This window comes from Furipterus horrens, unplaced genomic scaffold, assembly GCF_987537825.1.
Source record: "Furipterus horrens unplaced genomic scaffold, mFurHor1.1.pri manual_scaffold_8, whole genome shotgun sequence".
Lineage (NCBI taxonomy): Eukaryota > Metazoa > Chordata > Mammalia > Chiroptera > Furipteridae > Furipterus > Furipterus horrens.
The window spans coordinates 54,507,068-54,530,818 of record NW_028327178.1 but is presented as its reverse complement, the minus strand read 5'-3'; the positions used below and the strand labels follow the sequence as shown (position 1 = coordinate 54,530,818).

The window sequence follows — 23,751 nt, the reverse complement described above, 5'->3', positions numbered from 1 at the left end:
TGGGCACCTTTTATTGTTGTTTTCTGGTTAAAAAAATAATTTAATCCTCATAACAATCCCATGAGATATGTATCATTATTACCATTTTATAGATGAAGTAACCAAAGCACAGAAAGTTTAAGTAACTTGCCCAGAATCACACTGCTAGTAAGTTGCAGAGCTAATATTCAAATTTAGGCATTTTGGCTCTTGAGACCTCTTTTCAACTACTGAATTACATTGTCTACAATAGACAATTTATTGACACATTGCAATGCTGCTAGTTCCTGAATGAGATTTTTTGTAGATGTTTCACCTTTATGCAGAGAGCCAATTTTTAATTCTGAAATTAGTTATTTAAGAACACATTTACCCTTAAATTATAAAGATTTTGTATGTTCCCTAAAACAGTGTTTTTAAAAATGGCAATTTTTGCTTTTGATCTATGTTATGTTGAAGTCAAAAATCCTATATTATGGATCTTTAAAATGTTTGTGTCTTTATCATGCTCTTATTTTTAAAATGTTCTTTAAAACTTTTTTCCCCCTTTTATTGTTACTTTATTTGAGATCTTAGTGATAGAATTGAAATTAAGGCTTCTAGTTTCATATATCTTAGATTTTTATTCACTGCCTTCTGCCTTAAAGTCTGAAAGTGCCACTCCAGGTCTTCTTGAATCTTCTCTTTTTCATCCTACCTGTATATTCCTAGCACCTGAGTTATTTTCGTTTTATTGTTTTTGTTTTTTTCAGCAAGGTGGCCACTTAGCACATCTTACAGTTTTGACTTGTCAGGTTAAAAAAAAAATGCTTTCATACCTGACATGGCTTTTGTGGTTTCATGAAATACATTTCGTTCGTCTGCTTGTTCAAACATGTCAAAAAAAGAAAATTGAAAGGCTTCTTCTAAACTGTGGTCATTAAAATAAACATTTCTGCTAATTTGAAAACAATATACTTAAAAAAAATTAAAATGGCAAAAATCTGTTGCCTACCCGGGGATTGTGGAAGAACTGTTGCACCATACTTGTGTCTACGGAATATAGCTGCCGATCCTTATGGTCAACATCTTCTAAAACAATAATGTCAAAGTCTAAAACAGAACTTTGATTTAAGAGGATAGTAAAAAAACCTTTCAAGAAACAGATTTTTTGATACTTCTTATTCTCTAAATCATTTAAGTAACTAAAGTAAAAACTGTCAGCTACTTCAGAGGACTGCCACTCCTCAGTTGATGGGCAGAAGCTGTCATTTGTGCCTCTTTGCACAAAGACAAAGGTAGGTAGAGCCTAGTCACAAATGATTCTGAGTGCTCATTAACAGTATAAAAGCAGAAAAGCACTGTAATAGCTTTGGTTGTAAAATATGTGTTCCACGTTTGTTGTACAAGTTTAGGTTCCTCTGCCCCCCCCCCTTTAAATAGAGAGGGATTAATAGTGAAACAAATAACTACTAATCACTAAATTTGATATGTAAAATCAGCCCTCTTTTTAAACTCAGTTTTTAAACTATAACATGAGTGAAGTTTCCAGGCCACCTTAACCCTCATAAATTATTTCATAGGTTAGAATTTTTAATTTTGGAATCCATTGTTTAGAAAGTAAAATGAGATAAGATGTTGGAACTAATATTTTCTTTCAGAATTTTCTTTTATATGCCATGAAATTGTTGGCATACCTTAAATACAAATTTGTATTTAAAGAGTCAGAGAGTATCCTAGACTGTGTGTTAATATTTACTGAATATCTTTCAACTGCTAAACTAGCTCCCAGTTGTTTTTTTAAATTTCTTTTTATATTTGTAGGTCTCAAGCATGACTAATACTTGCACTTTCAAGAAACTCATATGACTATTTTACACTCTTCACTTTTGACTGACTACTAAAGAGCTTTTTCTATTTATCCACTTGAAAATTTTTATTTTATCAACCATTTGCAGAGTAACCTTGTAAAAAAAGTTGGTCTGGAAAATAAACTCAGAAATGTTTTGGAATATATACAGTACTGCCAATCTCTAAAAGTTGGCAATATATATTACAGACACTCTATCTCTTCTAAATATCTATTAAAGATGTGTCCATCAGTTGGACTGTGTAGCTGACTACCTAAGCACATTGACTATTGGCTAACACACATTAGGCACAGGCGGCTGATCTAGATAGTATGCATGCCCCACACACATTATACATAGGTATATTCTAGGTTCTTATAGTTTATATGATGGATTGTGTATTGGGAAAAAAGATCTTGGTAGTTAACATTTTTAGTATAAAAGAGTAACAAAATTTTATTGTTTTTCAGTGCTTATCATTTGCTATAGTTTATTTCATACCTTAGTATATGTACTTCATGATTTCTACATGCTTTATTCTCAATTTCTTGTGCTACTTTTATGTTTTCATTGTTGCATTTTGACTAATCAATTAAATGTCCCAAATTATAAATGAAAAAGAAAGAGCCATTCTTCTCACTAATGCAAAGATTGAATGCAAAGTTGGAAAATTAACTAAGAAGTAAATATTGAAACATATGGTATAGATAATTTCTCTGAAGTTAAGTGTGAAATAAGACATAAAGTATATTCTGTTGCTTAGGTATGTCTTAGAAATATTCATTAGTGGAAAATCTTAATCCATTCAACATTAATTAAGGTAAGTATAATTTCTTTCTTCAGTGCAAGCACTAAATATGTAACCTGTATCCTAATATCCTTAACTAAATCAGGCAGCAGCTGCTGTATCTAATACATATAAGGTTATGACCCAAGTATTTAATATCATGGTTACACATTTTAGATTCTGAAACTGAGAAGCAATATTTAGCATCTTAAATATTGTGTGCTTACTTATACATATCAGTTTTTTTTTCAAGAAATTCTATCCTATTATTAAAGTACAGAGTCTTATCTAATATTTGGTTTTCTCATTTGATACACTGATGTAATGAAGAGTCACTTATTTGAACAGAAAAGTATAAGTAATCAAACTACTTAAAAACATCCCTTAAAAATATGTTTGCCCCTGCTGTTATGGCTCTCTAAAATCAAAAAATTAAGTTAAAAAATATATTCAACTGGGTCTTTTACAAATATGAAATATGAGATAAAATCACACATAATATTTAATCTTATCTGTGGAGATCATTATGAAACATGACTGTTACACAGCATATTTTTTATTAATCTTATTTATCTCAGAGCTTTGAATTTAGTACAGGTGTTTTATTTTAGTAGTTTAGTCAGTGAACTTAAATACAGTTATCAATCTCATAGCACAGTTTTTTGGCAGTTAGAGAGCTATAGAGTAATTTCTCAAATCTGCATTGAGAATGAAATGAACTCATGGCAGCTCCTATCACTCATTTAACAGTGTTTCCTAAACTTCAGTTCAGATACCACCCTCATGATTTTTGCCAGATTTAAGTGCTCTCCAGTACAGTAGTCCCTCTCTATATTGCAGTTCACTTATTACGGCCTCACTGTATCGCGGAATTTTTTTAAATATTATATTTAGTTATTACGGATTTTTTGCTATATTGCGGAATTTTGCGGTACTGTATATGTATGTTGTTAAAGTTACGTAGGTTTAAGAGTGTATAATATGTTTAAGAACATAAGTAGTGTTTATAAAAGTGTGGAAAAGATTAATAAGGGACTGGGAATGGTTTATAAGTGTGTGGAAAGGGTTTATAAAGCCTTAAAATACTAAAATAAATGTAAGGTTCCTACTTCGTGAATTTTCACCTATCACAGGGGAGTCTAGAACGTAATACCCACGATAAGTGAGGAAATACTGTACTGTTTAAATTTTTTGAATCATAAATTACTTTTTAAAATCTTAAGCAAAAACATTAATAAAAGCATGTATCTGATATAGTATTTTTTTCTGAAACATTAAAATAAGTATGTAACCATTGAAACTGTTTCAGTGCTCCTCCATTTCTCCTAAGAGTTTCACCCTGACCTTGTAGACTGGGAATATGAAACCTGCCTTGGGAAGCTCACTGCGTTCTTCTCACTATACCCCCAATTTGGGAGCCTCAATTGGAATATGGGTAGTTAAGAGGGATGAGAGATGTGTGCAAATTTAACTCTTGCTTTGTCTTAAAACACTACTACTACAACACAAACAATTCCATAGGAAGTGTATAAAATAAGACACACTATAGAATAAGATTTTTTAAAATATACTTCAATACCTTATTTAAGCACTGTCTTTTTTTCTTGAAAGGGAAATAATCAGTGTAATCATTTCCTCCTTTGCTTTCTGGAAAACTTTTAAATTACTCTCCTAAATGTGGCAGCCTACCACTCTACACCTCCTTAATAAAAATGTAGTTGAAGACTTTAATCATTATAATGTATGTAAAAACTTGCTGTCTTTGCCCTTTTGCCCTTTTGTTTCCTTCAGCATACCTCCTTCCCCAATTATGTATTTTTTTCTAGCTACTTAATACCTTGAAACATAATAACAAAATTAACACGTGTTGTTAAGTTTTCTGTTAGAAATTTTATGTACCTGGCTGCTGTGGCTCAGTGCATTGAGCATCGGCCTGCGAGCCAAGTGTCGCTGGTTCGATTCCCAGTCAGGGCACATGACTAGGTTGCATTTCAGGTCCCCAGTTGGGGGCGCGAGTGAGAAGCAACCACATAGTGATGTTTCTCTCCCTCTCTTTCTCCTTTCCCCTCTTTCTAAAAATAAAATAAATTGTTTTTTTTTAAAGAAATTTTATGTAAAATGATAAATGAGTGACAAACAAGTATGTTTGTCTTCTTGCTTCCTTTTTTCCTTTCCTCCACCCTTTCTTGCTGACTCAGACCCTTTCTTTCACAAGGGCATGTTCTCTGGCCTTCTTGATCTGTAAAAATAAGCCAAAGTTATAAATATTAAATCATATATATATATATATATAATATATAATAAATTACATGATTCTTTAAAATAATGTCATGGAAGGCTGTACTGGAACACACTTATATACTTAATGTTTCCTGGAAATTCACTACTTAAACTTCAAGCATATAAATATTATATGTTGGGGGGAACTACTGCATTCTTATATTTTATAATAACTGCAGTTACAGTGCTTTTGCCTTCTAAAGGAGCATTAATCATGTCTTTTTACTTTAGTGCTTAGTGTACCCTTTACCCCCAACTGCAGGAGTTTAACACACTATTCCATGTGCACAGATCAGTTCATGGTGCTGATCTTGAACTTAAATTATGCAGTGACTGCTCTTTCTCATTTTTAAATACTCTAATTTAGTAGTTACTTATTAAACTTAGATGTTTAACACTTCATTTGAAATACTGACAGAAATTAGTTCCACTTGCACCTGAAAATCACAGACTATCATACAAAAAAGTGGCCTATAGAATCAGTACTAACGAGGATTCAAGTTTCTGACAAACACTAGCTGTGTGACTCTAGCTAAATTACTCTGAGCCTTAGTTTACTTACTTGCTAATGTAGACACAAATCATTGCTAACATTCATGATCCACTACCTTTATTAAACACAGTATTAAGTACTTTATCTGCAATTGTTAACTTATTTAATCCTCACAACAAACTCTTGTCTATTGTTAGTCCATTTTATAGATGAAGAAACAAGAGGTTAGGTTACCAGCAGCAGAGCTTGACTTTGAACCAAAACAATTTACATTTAACTGTACTGTATACTCTGTACTCTGCTCTATCTTACTGCATTTCTTTAATTTGTTATATTACTTTCCCATCCATTTTGAGTTCTGAATAAACTAAGTCTGCTTTATTAGAGGGAATCTATCCCAGATTCTTTGTGTTCTTATTTTTTTTTTAATGTTTTTTATTGATTATATTGTTACAACAGTTCCAATTTTCTCCCCCTTGTTCCCCTCCCCCCAGCACCCCCCTCCCCCAGCAATCCCCCCCAAGTCCATACCCCTGGTTCGTAAAAATTAACTATCCCCCCCCTCTCAAATATTAGGACCCTTTGTAATCTTGTAAAGGACAATGGGCGAAGGTCTCAAGCTCCTCTAGCTGCTTCAAGCTGGACATGGTCGTCGTCCTACCTACCCTTGGGTCCAGAAAACCCTAATAAGAGTGGGGGTGTGGAGGGGAGGGTGGTCTTCCCACATGGGGAAGGATCGTGCAGACTCCAGGTCAGTTGGCTGCCTCCGGTCAACGGCGTGCTTGGTTCAACAGGCTGGTGTCCTTGTTGTGTTCTGAGGGCAACAGATTTGGCGAAAAGGGTTAAAAGACATCATTCAATCTATAACTACTAGATGACAAAAGGCAGGGATTAATTTTTCAATGTTCCATATTAGGGAAAAAAAAAAAGTTTCTTTGTAAGAATGTGTGCTAGGCACATCTCGCCTGTCCAAAACCCTTTTGCCCATTATACTTAGTTTGGGCTGAGGTAAATAGTTTAGGTATTTCCCCCTCTCAGACCTCTGGGCCTTTTCTGTCCAAGCCATTAGGATAGAAAAGAGAAACCCGTTTTAAAGTGAAGCCCACAGACCACCCCATTCTTCCCCAACCCAGCCATTTAGTTCAGCCAAACCGTTGAGTCTCAGGAGGCAGCGCTGCAGAGAGGATTAAATGAGGCTTATGCGTACAGATAATCACTCAGGTAATGCGATCATAGGCTTATATCCTTTGAAAACAAAAAACACGTGTTAATTTATGTAACATAACCCGCAAACAAGTCTCTAAATCTGGAGAAGAAACTTTTAAGACGGTTAGTTGCCCTGTTTTATACTCTACTACTGATCATTGTGGTTTTCCTTGAATAATAATTTTTCTCCCTAAGGTTACCCTCCTTGTCTTTAAAGGGACTACATTAAGTCCATTTTTAATTTATCCTGTTCGTTTGCATAAACATAACAAGAGCAGCAAATGATCACTTATGATCTTTAGTTCTGCTTTGCTGGAACTTACCCAAGGAATATTTGGGGTGACCTTCAGTCTGTTCTTCAGGGCACAGAAGCTGTGCCACATATCTGGCATTCATCCTTGCCTGTACACACCTGTTTTTTCCAAGTCTTTCTGGTCTTTCCTTGTGCCTTAAGGTCCCTTCTAGCCATCTTTCAGGAAAACAACCTTCGTTCCTTCCCTGGAAAGATTACTGTGGACCGCACAACCAACCATGGTACCAGGCCTTTTATCTCACGGGCTTTTATTACCTTTGAAAGTCATTCCCAGTTCCTCAGGGCTTTCTGGTAACAATCTGAGCCCAAGTATGTTTCCTTTAGGCTTGACATTCCAGTCAAAGACTTGGTCAAAAAAAAAAAAAAAAAAAAAAAAAACGAACCTCTGTTGACAACTGGTCTTATTAGTTCTATGCAAAGGAACTTATGTCATTATTTACTTGTTTAGAATGCCAAACTCTGGAGGGATCAAATAGGGAGAAAAATATACAATGTGAAGGAAAATCTTTGTCCTAATATTCACTGAACTGGCATTTCCATTCTTCATATTTTCTTTTTTCCCCCACTAAAAAATTTTGGTTTGTTTTTCCATTACAGTTGTCTCACTTTTTTAGCCCTCTTGTTTCCCTGCACCCTGTCCCTCCCCTCCCCCACATTTAGTCCCCACTCAGTTGCACCTGTCTGTGGGTCATTCATATATATATATATATTTTTTAACTTGACCCATCCCCTTACACCTTTCTTTTCCTCCCCCCCGCCCCCCTTGTTACTGTTAGTCTACTTCTTGTTTACATACCTCTGGTTCAATTTTGCTCATTTGTTTGTGTTGTTCATTAGTTTCCTGTAATAGGTGACAGCATAAGGTATTTTTCTTTTGTTGCCTGGCTTATTTAACTAAGCATAATTTTCTCTAGTTCCATCCATGTTGTTGCAAATGGTAGAAGTTCCTTCTTTCTTTCTGCTACATAGAATTCCATTGTGTAAATGTACCACAGTTTTTTGATCCACTCATCTACAGATGGGCACTTAGGTTGTTTCCAGCACTTGGCTATTGTAAATAGTGCTGCTATGAACATTGGAGTGCATAGGTTCTTTTGAATTGGTGTTTCGGGATTTTTTGGATATAATCCTAGCAATGGAATTGCTGGTTCAAAAGGCAGTTCCATTTTTAGTTTTTTAAGGAAATTCCAAACTGTTTTCCACAGTGGCTGCACCAATCTGCATTCCCACCAGCAATGCACCAGGGTTCCCGTTTCTCCGCATCCTCTCCAGCACAAGTTGTTTGTTGATTTGTTGATGATTGCCATTTTGACTGGTGTGAGGTGGTATCTCATTGTGGTTTTAATTTGCATCTCTCTGATGGCTAGTGATGTTGAGCATACTTTCATATGTCTATGGGCCCTCTGTATGTCTTCTTTGGAGAAGTGTTTGTTCAGGTCCTTTGCCCATTTTTTAATTGGGTTGTCTGTCTTCTTGGTGTTGAGTCGTATGAGTTCTTTATATATTTTGGAGATCAATCCCTTGTCTGAGATGTCATTGGCGAATATATTTTCCCATATGGTTGGTTTCCTTTGCATCTTGCTGATGTTTTCTTTGGCTGAGCAGAAACTTTTTAGTTTGATGTAGTCCCATTTGTTTATTCTTTCCTTTATTTCCCTTGCCTTAGGAGATATATCAGTGAAAATGTTGCTACGTGGGATATCTGAAATTTTCCTGCCTATTTTTTCCTCTAGGACTTTTATGGTGTCACGGCTTACATTTAAGTCTTTGATCCATTTTGAGTTTATTCTGGTGTATGGTGTGAGCTGGTGGTCTAGTTTCATTTTTTTGCATGTCCCTGTCCAGTTCTCCCAACACCATTTGTTGAAGAGGCTCTTTTCATTCCATTTGATGTTCTTTCCCCCTTTGTCAAATATTAGTTGACCATATGAACCTGGGCTTATTTCTGGGCTCTCTATTCTGTTCCATTGATCTATATGTCTGTTTTTATGCCAGTACCAGACTGTTTTGATTACCGTGGCCTTGTAGTATAGTTTGATATCGGGTATTGTGATTCCTCCTACTGTGTTCTGCCTCAAAATTGTTGTGGCTATTCGGGCTCTTTTTTGGTTCCATATAAATTTTTGAAGTATTTGTTCTAGGTCTGTGAGATATGTTGCTGGTATTTTAATAGGGATTGCATTGAATCTATAAATTGCTTTGGGTAGTATGGACATTTTAATGATGTTGATTCTTCCCATCCATGAGCATGGTATACGCTTCCATTTATTTGTATCTTCTTTAATTTCTTTCTTCAGTGTTATGTAGTTTTCTGTGTACAGGTCTTTTACCTCTTTGGTTAAGTTTATTCCTAGGTATTTTATTTTTCTTGTTGCTATGGTAAATGGGATTTTTCTTTCAGTTTCTATCTCTGAGTTTTTATTGTTGGTGTATAAAAATGCCTTCGATTTCTTAATATTGACTTTGTATCCTGCTATTTTGCCGAATTCACTTATTAGATTGAGTAGTTTTTTTGTGGAGTCTAAAGGATTTTCTATGTACACTATCATGTCATCTGCAAATAATGACAGTTTTACTTCCTCTTTTCCAATTTGGATGCCTTTTATTTCTCTTTCTTGTCTGATTGCTGTGGCTAGAACTTCCAAGACTATGTTGAATAGGAGTGGAGAGAGCGGACATCCTTGTCTTGTTCCTGATTTCAGGGGGAATGCTCTCAGTTTTTGCCCATTGAGTATGATGTTGGCTTCAGGTTTCTCATATATGGCCTTTATTATGTTGAGGTATGCTCCCTCTATTCCCATTTTGCTGAGAGTTTTTATCATAAATGGGTGTTGTACTTTATCAAATGCTTTTTCCGCATCTATTGATATGATCATGTGGTTTTTGTCTTTCATTTTGTTTATGTGGTGTATCACGTTTATTGGTTTGCGAATATTAAACCATCCTTGCATCCCTGGGATGAATCCTACTTGATCGTGGTGTATGATCTTTCTAATGTGTTGCTGGATCCGGTTTGCCAATATTTTGTTGAGAATTTTAGCATCTATGTTCATCAGCGATATTGGTCTGTAGTTTTCTTTCTTTGTTGTGTCTTGACCTGGTTTTGGAATTAGGGTTATACTGGCTTCATAGAATGAGTTTGGGAGTCTTCCCTCTTCTTGTATCTTTTGGAATAGTCTGAGGAGGATAGGAGGAGTTAGTTCTTTCCTAAATGTTTTGTAGAATTCACTTGTGAAGCCATCTGGTCCTGGGCTTTTGTGTGCTGGGAGTTTGTTGATTACTGCTTCAATTTCGCTAGCTGTTATTGGTCTATTCAGACTTTCTGCTGCTTCTTGATTCAGTTTGGGCAGACTATAGTTTTCCAGGAATCTGTCCATTTCCTCTAGGTTGTCAAATTTCTTGCCATACAGTTGTTCATAATAATTTCTTATAATTCTTTGTATTTTTGTGGTATCAGTTGTGATTTCTCCTCTTTCATTTCTGATTTTATTTATTTGGGTTCTCTCTCTTTTTTTCTTGATGAGCCTGGCTAAAGGCTTGTCAATTTTGTTTATCTTTTCAAAGAACCAGCTCCTACTCTTGTTGATCTTTTGAATTGTTACTTTAGACTCTATGTCATTTAATTCTGCTCTGATCTTGATGATTTCCTTCCTTCTACTTGATCTGGGTTTTGCTTGTTGTTCTTCCTCTAGTTCTTGTAGCTGTAGGGTTAAATTTTTTATTAGAGATTCTTCTAGTTTTTTTAGGTAGGCTTGTATTGCTATGAACTTTCCTCTTAAGACTGCTTTCGCTGTATCCCATAGGTTTTGGGTTGTTGTGTGTTCATTATCATTGGTTTCCAGGAACTTTTTGATTTCTTCCTTGATGTCATTGTTAACCCATTCATTATTTAATAGCATGTTATTCATTCTCCATGAGTTTGAATGTTTTTGAGTTTTTTCCTTGAGGTTGATTTCCAATTTTAAGGCATTGTGATCTGAGAAGATGCTTGATATAATTTCAATTTTCTTGAATTTATTGAGGCTTGTTTTGTGTCCTACCATGTGGTCTATCTTTGAAAATGTTCCATGTGCACTTGAGAAATATGTATATTTTGCTTCTTTGGGGTGTAAGCTTCTATATATATCGACTAAGTCCATTTGATCTAAAGTGTTGTTCAGTGCCTCAATATCTTTGGTGTTTCTTTGCTTCGAAGATCTGTCCATTGTTGACAATGGGGTGTTAAAGTCCCCTACGATGAGTGTGTTGCTGCCTATATCTTTCTTGGAGTCTTTCAAAATTTTCCTTACATATTTGGGTGCTCCTAAGTTGGGTGCATATATATTTATAAGGGTTATATCTTCTTGATGGATTTTTCCCTTAAGTATTATGAAATGCCCTTCTTTGTCTCTTTTTATGGACTTTGCTGTGAAATCTGTTTTGTCTGATATAAGTATTGCTACCCCGGCTTTTTTTTCATGTCCATTTGCTTGGAATACATTTTTCCATCCCTTTACTTTCAGTCTGTGTAGATCTTTTGTTCTAAGGTGGGTCTCTTGTAGACAGCATATATGTGGATCATTCTTTCTAATCCATTCAGCTACCCTATGTCTTTTAATTGGAGCGTTTAATCCATTTACGTTTAAGGTTATTACTGATAAGTACTTATTCATTGTCATTTTCCCCCTTTGTACTCGTGTTCTTCTCTGTTTCTCTCTATTTCTTTATCTTTTTAGAGCAGACCCTTTAGCATCTCTTGCATTGCTGGTTTGGTGGAGATGTATTCTTTTAGTCTTCCTTTGTCTGAGAAACTCCTTATTTCGCCTTCCATTTTGAATGAGAGCCTTGCTGGGTAGAGTATTCTTGGTTGTAGGCCTTTGTTTTTCATTGCTTGGAATATTTTTTGCCATTCCTTTCTTGCTTGTAGTGTTTCTGCTGAGAAATCTGAGGATAGCCTTATTGGAGCTCCCTTGTATGTTATTAGTTGTTTCCCTCTTGCTGCTTTTAGGATTCTCTCTTTGTCTTTGGATGTTGCCATTTTAATTATGATGTGTCTTGAGGTGGACCTGTTGGGGTTCATCTTCATTGGGACCCTCTGTGCCTCCTGGATTTGCGTGACTCTTTCTCTCCTCATGTGAGGGAAGTTTTCTGTCATTAGTTTTTCAAAGAGGTTTTCTATCCCTTGCTCTTCTTCTTCTCCTTCTGGAATTCCAATGATACGGATATTGTTACGTTTCATGTTGTCCTGCAGCTGTCTTAGAACCTCTTCAGTCTTGTTCAGTCTTTTTTCATTTTGTTGCATTGTCTGGGAGTTTTTGTGTAGGTTGTCCTCCAGCTCGCTGATCCGATCTTCTGCTTCCTCTAGCCTGCTTTTAATTCCTTCTACTGTGTTCTTCAATTCAGAGATCGTATTCTTCATTTCCTCCTGGCTCTTATTGATAGCTTCCATGTCCTTTTTGATGCTGGTATAATTCTCAGTAAGTTCCTTATAGTTTTTCTGGAGTTCACTGTAGTTTTTCTGGAGTTCTTTGTAGTTTCCGCTGAGCTCATTTAGCTTCTCCATAATCCATGTTTTAAATTCTGTATCTGATATGTTGCTCCCCTCTATTTCATTTAGCACTCTTTCTGGGGATTCTACCTTTCCTTTTGATGGGGGGTTGTTTCTCTGTCTCCCCATTTTTGTGATTCCTTTTGTTTGTTGGTACTTCTTAGAATGATCTGCACTTCCTGGATCTGCCCCTGGTGGTGTCAGATCCTGTACCAGTCTGGGCCTAGGCAGCCTGTTGGAGACTTCCAGGGATCTACTGCCTTTGTCTCTCTTCTTTAGTTGTTACTATACTCAATCTGTGATCAGCCGTCAGGCTTAAGAACCGTGGGTGTGGCAACTTAATTCCTGTAGGCAGGGCTTTTATTTCCCCTTAGTATGACACCACTTGGAGGGGGATGGTCTGTCTGCTGTACTGGGGCTGAGTCAGCACTGGCTGGTCCTGGGAGGGGGTTAGTGTAGCTTCCACTTACTCCTCCGCCCTCCTGGATCTCCGTCTGTGTTGTCCTTGATGATATTTCTTTAATCTGTCTGGTTGTATTTCAGCTACTTTTTGGTGGATCTTTTTCTCTGGTTAGTTGATTGAGAGTCACTCTGCCCACCTTGTCTTGAGATCTTTTGTGAAGGTGCTGCTAAAACATAATTACACAACCCAGGCAAGAAACCCACACCCTCCAATGTCTCCCCCAAATACAATCCCACTATAGGCTGCAAATGAGCCCGTGTTAATATACTTGTGGAGATACTGGGACTCTTATTTCGTAGGAGAAACAGAAAGGAGTTGTTTTAAATGAAGGAAGGGTAATTTTTGAGCTGGAAGTTGATAGAGTATTAATATTAGCAATTGGGATCAAGGTTATGTAAGAGAGCAATTAACACTTACACTGTCTGTTTGAAAAGGAGGGGAGGGTTACAGTGTGGAGAGAGAAAGTGGAAGTGTATAGTATTAGGATTATATAATCGGTATATACTATATGATTAGCGTGGGAGGTAGGGTAGACACAACAGACATCCAGGTAGACAGACAGCCAGAAATTGAAAGAGAGGGCTGGGGAGGTTAGAAGGTAGGAAATAGATTGAGAGAGAATTTTTTAAGGATAAAAATACAGAGTAGAAAATAGCAAGACAGGAAGGGAGAGAGGAAAGAGAGAGAGAAAGTAGAGAAGAGAAGGGTAGGAGAGAGAACAAAAGAAGAAGGGGAGGTAGAAGAGAGGGGACTGGATTAAAATTCTTTTTTAAATTATATGTTATAAAAAAGATTAGGAGATTAAAACATGATATAAAGTTGCAAGATAGAGAGAAAAGGTGAATATAGAGAGAGAGGAATAGGAGATAGAAAAGCAAGAGGATTTGGGAGGAAAAGAGCTCAGAGGAGGGAAGGAAATCAGGAGGAAGAGGAGATATTAGAGAGGGGAGGATTGAAATTGAAGAGTTGGCAAAAGATAGGATGAAGGAGAGAAATACAAGAGGTAGGGAAAGAAGTGGGGGGGGTGGGGTAGAAAAAGAGAAGGGGTAAGAATAGGAGAGTAAAGGGAGAGGGGGATAGATTAGAATTATAATTTGAATATTAAGAGGTTAGAATATAAAGTGTAATAGGGAGAGAGAGAGATTATGTATAGGGAGAGAAGGAAAATAAGGACAAGAGATGAAAGAAAAATGAATGTAGACTGAAGGGGGACAAAATAAAGAAAGAAATTTAATAAAGTTGAAGGTGAGTAGCGCAGAGAAAGGAGAGAGTGAGAAAGGGAGAGAACTTAAAATTATAAAATTAACTGAGAATAGGATGCAGGGGAGAATGCTAAGGGGAGAGAAGGGGGGAAGGGGAGGGGAGAAAAGGAGCAAGAATAGGAAGGGACTGACGGTAGGGGTAGTTAGAGAGAGAGTGAGAGATAAAAGAATGAGGATTTTAACTCAATTCAACTTTTATGCACAGTCTCTGGGTGTTTTTGGTTTGTTTGTTTTTTGGTTTTTCCTTGCTTCCTTCCTGAGTCTGCTCCTATTCAAAATTCCATGAGTTTCAAATCTTTTCTGGTTGGTTGGCTGGCTGTGGGAGGGTTCTGCTTGATTCTGGGGTTGCTAGTCTTTTTTTCGTGGGCCTACCACCGCTCTGCTGTGAGCTGCCTTTAGTTGTCCCCTCCTAAGGCAGCCTCAGCCCTCCTCAGGCTTGTCCAGCTACTCCTTCCCTCTGTTGGTCCAGCCTGTGCCTGCCAGCAATCCCCGCTCTGCCTCCAGTCCTGTCTCTATTCCCAGGCTACAGCTTCTGCTCTCTTCCCTGTCTATATACCTGCGCACCCCACCTCTCTCCCTGTCTCAAGATCGTCCTTTTGTTCTGCAGGACTCTGGCACAGTCGGTCAAAGTGCCGGGCCCAGTGGCCCTTTCCTGCCCAGGGCCTCTCCCCTAGTCTGGAGCTTTGCAGTGGCTTTCCTGCCTGTGCTGTTCTCCTTGCCCCAAAACTTTCTCTATTCCGAGCTACGGCTTCCGCTGGCTTCCCTGTCTATCGGCCTGCGCGCTCTATCTTTCTTCCCGCCACAGCACCGTCCCTTTGTTCTGTGGGACTCTAGTGTGGTCGGTCAGCGCAGCACTCTCCTTCCCCGGAGCTCTCTGCCGGTCCGGAGCTTCACAGCAGCCCCTCCCCGCGGGCCCTTCTCCTTGCCCTAAAACCGTCTCCCCTCCAGAACCTCCGCCTCCGCTCTCTTCCCTACTTACACACCCTGCGCGTCCTATTTCTCTCTTAGCCCCAAACCTGCCTTTTGTTTGTGGGATTCTAGCGCGACTAAAGAGCAAACACTGATTTCAAGAACACAGTTCTCCCCCGGTCCGGAGTTCCGAAACAGCTTTTCTGTGCGGCCGGTCTCCTAGCCCCAAAACTGCTCCTTTGTTCTGTAGGGCCCTAGCGCAAGTGCTGGGCGCGCCCGGGATGCCGAGCTTTCCGTCGGTGGTTGCAGCTGAGGATGTTTCTCTCTAGACTCAGGTCACACAGTTTCTCCCAGTCCTGGTTGTTCACTGTTCTCTCACTCCTCTGGCTTTTTCGGCCAAATCCTCTCCCTAACTCCCTACAAGAATTCACTCCCGGCTAGTGAGCTCTCCGGCTTGATGCTGCAAACACACGGAGTCTCAGAATGACTCAGCCTGCAGTTTGTGATAAACCCCTCCACCCCCCTCCACGCTGCTCCCACGATCTCTTCCCCGTTCACGTTATCAGATATTCCCAGTCACTCAGTCATTCCTCCCCGAGTTTGTTCCTCCTGGATTGTCTCCTTAACAGGAGCGAGCTGAGAACTGTTCCTACTCCGTGGCCATCTTGCTCCCCACTCTGTGTTCTTATTTTTATGAATGTAGATTATTAGCAATTTTAGGTCAAACCATTTTCATATCTTATGGCCATACACCTAATAAGGTTTCATGCATGCCATCACTTTGATTTAGAGTCTATAAAGTAAAACTAGCCTTTCTGAGCTTCTAGAAAATAAAAAAGATGGGATCAGTTATCTGTAGAATTTCTTCCAGCTCTAAATTTTAATCTATAAATGTTAATATATAACTAGTCAGTTAAAGGTCTTCTTTAATTGAATCTGACAGTTAATATCTAACAAAAATGTTTTGTATACATAGGTGTTATTGTATCAAGTCCCTGTTGTATTTGTATGACATGGAAATGCTATGTCACCCGGTGTGTGTTTCTGGGTTCAAGTACTTGGAAGAGTGTGTTTCATCCATTGATTACCTTTCTCAGCTCAAGAAAAGGTGAGCTTTCTTCTTTTCTTTTTTACCAGATGTACCTACCCCTGAATCTCCAAAGAACATTGTAGAATCATCAGTGATGAATGGAGGTTTAACATCACAAAGAAAAAAAAATGAGTTAAATGCTGCACAGCAGATACCTGTGCAGCGGAAGAAGCTCCTCAAAGCTCCAACTCTGGCTGAACTGGACAGCTCTGACTCTGAGGTGAGCTCCCCTGAGGTACTGGTTCACTAATCTTGACTCCAAGTTCATGATGCTAACACTGTCTGACCTAGTTTACTAATGGTGTTGCTTCAGTTGTTACTTAATCCCCGTCCCACTTTCAAACAGTAAAGTTAGGATTAAAATTCATTTATTAGGAAATGAAACAGTGAGTTACGTACTATCACTTAGTAAAGAGCAATATAATGCCCATATTGTATAGAATAAGTTTTGAAATATTGATACAGTCTTAGATTATGGTGGGGTTAAAATGAGTCAACAATTTTCAAACTTATGTTATCTTAAATATCTTTTATTTAGAGAAAGGAAAAAGAAAAACATAACTCCATTGCAAACAACACTGTAGTATAATTTACCCACTTATTCACTCTCTAAAATACACACATTCATACTGAAGGTAGTTCTTTCTGTAATAATAATAACAGGCAGGCATCAGAAAAAAGATGTGCTAGTGTTCAGATTTCATCTTTCACCTACTGCCCTATGAGGGAAAATCTAACATCCTTGTTTTCAAGAAACAGGATGAATGTGGATACTGATGCTTTCCAAATCTTCTTTGAGCCTGTCTGCAGCATCAGTCTTTTGTTTTTTCTTAAGAATATTTTATTGATTATGTTATTACAATTGTCTCAATTTTTCTTCCTTTGGCCCCCTCCACCCACTACCCTCCTTCCCTCCAGCAATCACCTCCCCGCTTAGTCCATGTCCGTGGGTTGTGCATATAAGTCCTTAGGCTTCTCCATTTCCTATCTGTTCTTAACATTCCCCTGCCTATTTTGTACCTGCCAATTATGCTTTTTAACCCCTGGACTTTTTCTCCCATACTACCTTTCCCCCTCCCAGCTGATAACCCTCCAAATGATCTCCATACCTATAATTCTTTTCCTGTTCTGGTTGTTTGCTTAGGTTTTTCTTTTTTTAGATTCAGTTTTTATAGTTGTGAATTTATTGCCTTTTTAATGTTCATAGTTTTTATCTTCTTCTTTTTCTTAAATAAGTCCCTTTAATTTTTCATGTAATAATGACTTGGTGATGATGAACTCCTTTAGCTTTACCTTGTCTGGGAAGCACTTTATCTGTCTTTCCATTCTAAATGATAGCTTTGCAGGATAGAATAATCTTGGTTGTAGGTCCTTGCTTTTCATCACTGTGAATACTTCTTGACAGTCCCTTCTTGCTGGCAAAGTTTCTTTAGAGAAATCAGCTTCATTCCTTCCTTTATGTTGTTGGTGTACTCAGTGAATTCTTTGAGCATCCTGATCACCAGTGTTTTGAACTCTGCTTCTGATAGGTTGACTATCTCCATTTCATTTAGTTCTTTTTCTGGGATTTTGTTTTATTCTTTCATTTGAGCCATGTTTCTTTATTCTCAATTTGGCAGCCTCCCTGTGTTTGTTTCTGTGTATTAGCTGCTTTTACTCCCTTTAGAAAGCACCTCTAAATTGTGTGGGGCACAGCCTTAGATAATTGCCAGGGTGGGGCAACCTGCTTCACCATTTTGTGGTTCTGTGTAAGGGCATGGCTCGAAGAGGAGACAGTGCTGCTGCCTGGCTTCTGGAGGTTTGCCTGGCACTCGTCCCATTCCCAGTCACTTCACCCACTCCCTGTATGTGACTGATGACCTTCCCAGCTGTTTCCCTGGTGTTGAATCCCAGAATGGGTGCGTTTGCTTATGTTTTAAGACCATGAGAGCCCTTTAACGGGAGTTTCCTGAAAATCTAGCAGTTTTTTCCACCATTCCAACCTCCACTAGTTTTTACAGCCAGAAGTTATGGGATTTATCTTCCCAGCGCTGGAATTATGGGCTATGCAGTCTGGCTTGGGGCTGGGATCACTTGCTCCCAAGGTATTTTTCCTGATTTTCTTTTAAAGATTTTATTTATTTATTTTTAGAGAGAGGGGAATGGAGAGAGAAAGAGAGGGAGAGAAACATCAATGTGTGGTTGCCTCTCACACATCCCCAACTGGGGACCTGGCCTGCAACTCAGGCATGTGCCCTGACTGGGAATTGAACCAGTGACCATTTGGTTTGCAGGCTTGCCCTCAATCCACTGAGCCACACTAGCCAAGGCTCCCTTCTGATTTTTATCTGCCACATATGAATATGGGACTGCCTGTACCTGTTCTGCTGATGCCTCTCTGCACCACACCACATCCCCTTGCCTCTCTGCCCATCTCCACATCTCCACCCTTCCTACTTGTCTGGTTGAATGTGGCTTCTTTAAGTACTTGGTTGTTGGGTATCCATACAGTTCAATTTTATTTTGAGATTTAGTTGTAATTCTTTTTGTGGTTGTGCAAGGAGGCAAAGCATGTCTACCTACACCTCCATCTTAGCATCAGTCTTGTGTATCTCTACTGCCCAATTCTCAAAATCATTCAAAATCATTCTGTGTAAAATGAAACTATATTCTTGCTTCTCGTCTCCCTCTCTATGTTCATCCAATGTATAGAATATAAGGAGTTATTCTTTTTTTTTTTTTTTTTTTGGTTTTTCAATTACAGTTGTCCCCTTTTCCCCTAATTTCTCTCCCCCACCCAACCCACCCCCTCTCCCGCAATCATATCCCTCCCCGTTGTCCATGTCCATGAGTCTTTTATATGGGTTCTTTGACTAATCCCTTCCCTTACTTATCCCCCTTCTCTCCCTCTCCCCTCCCCCCTATTGACTGCTATTCTGCTCTTTGTTCTATTTAGTTCCTTTGTTTGTGTTGTTCTTTAGTTTCCTGTATTAGGTGATATCATATGGTATTTTTCTTTCTTTGCCTGGCTTATTTCACTAAGCATAATTCTCTCTAGTTCCATCCATGTTGTTGCAAATGGCAGGAGTTCCTTCTTTCTTTCTGCTGCATAGTATTCCATTGTGTAAATGTACCACAGTTTTTTGATCCACTCATCTACAGATGGGCACTTAGGTTGTTTCCAGCACTTAGCTATTGTAAACAGTGCTGCAATGAACATAGGAGTGCATAAGTTCTTTTGAATTGGTGTTTCAAGATTCTTCGGGTATAATCCTAGTAGTGGAGTCGCTGGTTCAAAAGGCAGTTCCATTTTTAATCTTTTGAGGTAATTCCATACTGTTCTCCATAGTGTCTGCACCAGTCTGCATTCCCACCAACAGTGCAGTAGGGTTCCCGTTTCTCCACATCCTCGCCAGCACTTGTTGCTTGTTGATTTGTTGATGATGGCCATTCTGACTGGTGTAAAATGGTATCTCATTGTGGTTTTTATTTGCATCTCCCTGATGGCTAATGATGTTGAGCATTTTTTCATGTGTCTATGGACCTTCTGTATGTCCTCTTCAGAGAAGTGTTTGTTCAGGTCCCTTGCCCATTTTTTAATTGGGTTGTTTGTTTTCTTGATGTTTAGTCGTATCAGCTCTTTATATATTTTGGAAATCAGTCCCCTGTCTGTGATGTCATTGGCAAGTTTGTTTTCCCATATGGTTGGTTTCCTTTTCATTTTGCTGATAGGAGTTATTCTTTTAATTCCCCTCTCATCAGTCTTCACTCCTAATCCTGGAAATGCCAGCAATAACAATTTTGTTAGAAAATGTTTTTCAAACATTAAGAATAAAAAATATCCTTATTTCTGCCTGACTTCAGTGAGTGCTCTCACACGTGCTGTCTCTCTAATCAGTGCTGTCTTACTTTTCCTCTTCCTAGCTTCCCCAGTCCATCTCACACACACCACCAGAGTCTTGTCACTCCTGCTTGACACCTTTTGGAGGCTCCTTGCCACTTACAGGATTAAGTTCATGTCCCCAAATAAGATGTATAAGAGCCTTGGTGATCTGATACCTGCAACAACACTCCCTGCCTCAGTCTACCCTAATTCCTGCCTATCCTTTAACAGTCAGCATGCATCAATGTTTCATCTTTTTTTTTGCCTGATACCACTAGCCCATCAGGACTCCCTTCTCTGTGATTCATAATAACCTTCCCTTCTCTCTATAGTGTTAGGGCACTTTACACTGTATATTGTAATACATGTATTTCTCTCTCTCCCACCAGAGAGCAAACTCTTAAGAGTATTAACTGTGCTGAATTCACTATACGTATCCCTAGTTCCTATCACCCAGCAGACACTCACATATTTAGATAAATTCATAGTAACCTGTGAGAACAACAGTGTAAATTAAAAGAGCATCTAGCTCTGCACGGTCTAGTATAGTAGCCACTAATTATGATGACTGTCAAAATGTTAAATATATTAAAATATGTTTAATATATTGGTGTCCTCCATCTAATACATGGCTCAGTTAGGCATTGTCCCACAAAGCAGAGGGTCACCACTTTGATTCCGTCAGGGCACATGCCTAGGTTGCAAGTTCAGTCCCTAGTTGGGACACCTTCAGGAGGCAACTGATCGATGTTTCTCTCTCACATCAGTGTTTCTCTCCCTCTCTTTCTCCCTCCCTTCTCCTCTAAACAAACAAACAAATAAATAAATAATGTTTTTAACTCTTTGGTTTCATTTCTCAAGTGCTCAGTAGCCACATGCAGTATAGACAACACCACCCTAAAAGAAAGCTCTGTTGGACAGCACTGGTCTATAGGTACAGGAGGTGTTCCTCCTTCACTCCCACTGAACCACTTTTAACTCTTTTCTTTGTCCTCCTCTACTCACCTCCTAAGGCAAGACTACACACCAGGTCATCATGAGATAAATGGGCAACATCTACAATATCCATAGATGTCCTTTCTTTGAAGATTTACTGCTAAAGTCCCAAATCCAAATCTTGAGGTGGTTTGCTAGACACAGTTCTCTTAACACATTGTGTACCGGGGAATTTAAATGCCTTTTAGAAATGACGAGAATTCTCACCACCCATACGCAATGTGTTAATCAGAGAGAGGCCATTTTTGCACACCTACCCCTCAGCAATTCAAATATAAAGCAAGAAATAAGGTGCCGAAAAGAGAAATTTTAGAGCCAGGTTTCAACTGACTCTGACCTTTGTTACTGGCCGCTGATCTAAGCCTGGATAGTTTCTTAGTCAATGGTAGTGGAAATCTCAGACTCATGGAACAAAGTGAGTGTTTTTAGACAAAGGCCTGGGGCTAAGCATTTTTATCTCTCCTGCTTCAAATTAAAATCAGTGTTTTTAAGTACTGAAGATAGACTAGTCAAAGGTATACTAAATGTGAGCATACCTATGTTCCTTTTTTTAAACTTCTGAATATAGAATATTAAAACTTCTAAATATAATTTTAAATCATCTAAATATGTTCAGACTTTAACACTTAGAAAACATAGATAATCAGAAGCCTTTATTTTTGAACAACTATTGTATTTCAAACTTTGGCTTTGTAATAATCAGAGTTTCTAGTGCTGAAACTCAGAGTTAATTTAATAGTGGTAGTTTAGTTGTGTTCATCCTAAAAAACTTTCTTAACTTTAGCTACTTTTAAGATTATCTATTGACTAATTAAAGCCAGTTCAGTAGACTTGTCTGTTGTAGCATGATGATTAAGTGATGTTTCTATAGACAGGAACAAAGTACCTCAAAACTCAAACCAGGTTCCTTATAATGTGACTTAATGGGACCTGTTGAGAATTCTGGCTCTGGCTGTGTGGACAGGCCATGAAGACAGATCCTTCATCTTGGCAGCCATCAGTGTCCTCCATCTAATGCGGGGAGTTAATCCGCAGACCTTCAGATTTCTTCTAATTCCAGAATTTAGCAATTCTACCCAGAAGTATGAACATGGAAAAGAAGTTGAGGAATTCTACCTTTTCCAAACTGATGGATAGGTATTCTTTTTCCCACCGTAATTCCTAATATCAGAGATTTCCTAAACCAAGATTGATTTGCCTCTAGTCATATTTGCTCACTGATAAAAATGGCCACAAATACAGTTAGATAAGTCCCATGTTACATTATACAAACTGTCTTCATTCACATTTTACACCACATTGTTCCCTACTTTTTGTATATTCTGTGACTCTTCTATTTGTTCTTTTCACCAACTTTTTTTTCCAGTGCCACTTCATTTTTTCCATTCAAATATTTATTGAATGCTTTCAGTAAGAACTAAAGGGGAAGCAGAAATGTAATGGGCTTTGCCCTCCCATTGTTTATTGTCTAAATGGGAAATAAAAATATATATACACAAGTTTAGTGAGCACATATAGCCTACCAGGCACTGTCTGAGGCTGTCTACTGTGTGACATACTGTGCCGCTATAGGGGCTGGGGTGCTAGTGAAGCATCATGGAAGAAGTGGGACTTGAGCTATAGAATCAGCTTAGCAGTACAGTCTGGCAGAGGCTTTCTACTTGGTTGTGTGACACCTGCCATGCTAAGTTACAGATGGTTTATATATTTCTCCCCTACTAGCCCGGATTTTCCCTGAGGACAGAGGTGTTATCTAATTCCAACCTCTCTTCTTTATTCTAAGTGCATTTTATTGATTATGTTGTTACAGTAGCTCTAATTTTTTCCCCTTTGCTCCCCTCTGCCCAGTACCCCACTTTGCTCCAGCAATCCCACCCCCTTAGTTCATGTCCATGGGTCGTGCATGTAAGTTCTTTGGCTTCACCCTTTCCTATATTATTTTTAACTTCCCCCTGTCTATTGTGTACCAACAATTATGCTTCTTAATCCTTGCACCATTTTTCTATTTCTCCCCCTTCCTTCTCCCAGCTGATAACCCTCCAAATGATCCTCATACCTATGATTCTGTTCCTATTCTGGTTTGCTTAGTTGGATTTTGTTTTTATGTTTTAGATTCAGTTGTTGATAGGTGTGAGTTTGTTTTCATTTTAATGTTCATAATTTTGATCTTCTTCTTAAGTAAGTCCCTTTGACATTTCATATAATAATAGCTTGATGATGATGAGCTCCTTTAGCTTTACCTTGTCTTGGAAGCACTTCATCTGCCCTTCCGTTCTAAATGATAGCTTTGCTAGATAGAGTAATCTTGGTTGTTAAGTACTTGCTTTTCATCACCTTGAATACTTTTTGCCAGTCCCTTCTTGCCTGCAAAGTTTCTTTTGAGAAATCAGCTGACAGCCTTATAGGCACCCCTTTGCAGGTAACTCTCTGCTTTTTCCTTGATGCTTTTAAGATTCTCTCTTTATCTTTAACCTTTGAAATTTTAATGATGATGTGTCTTGGTGTCGTCTTTATTGCGTCTAGCTTTTTTGGGACTCTGTACTTCCTGGACTTCTATATCTATTTCCTTCCCCAAATTTATAGAGTTTTCCTTCATTAGTTTCTCATACAAGTTTTCAATTTCTTGCTCTTCCTCTTCTCATTCTGGCAGTTCTGTGGTTCAGATGTTGGCAGGTTTAAAGTTGTCCCAGAAGTTCCTAAGCCCCTCCTTATTTTTTTCAACTCTTGTTTCCTCATTCTGTACTGGTTAACTATT

At 38.3% G+C, this 23,751-nt stretch overlaps 1 protein-coding gene across 2 annotated transcripts in view; it reads left to right on the top strand.

The window, feature by feature from the left end:
* The window catches only part of SPIRE1 (spire type actin nucleation factor 1), a 326,738-nt gene that overhangs the window by 262,480 nt on the left and 40,507 nt on the right, over positions 1-23,751 (top strand). For both annotated transcript variants that reach the window (XM_090285845.1, XM_090285844.1), the window contains exon 9: positions 16,186-16,358. In XM_090285845.1, the coding sequence (XP_090141971.1) occupies positions 16,186-16,358 (173 nt within the window). The remainder of the gene's footprint in view (positions 1-16,185; positions 16,359-23,751) is intronic.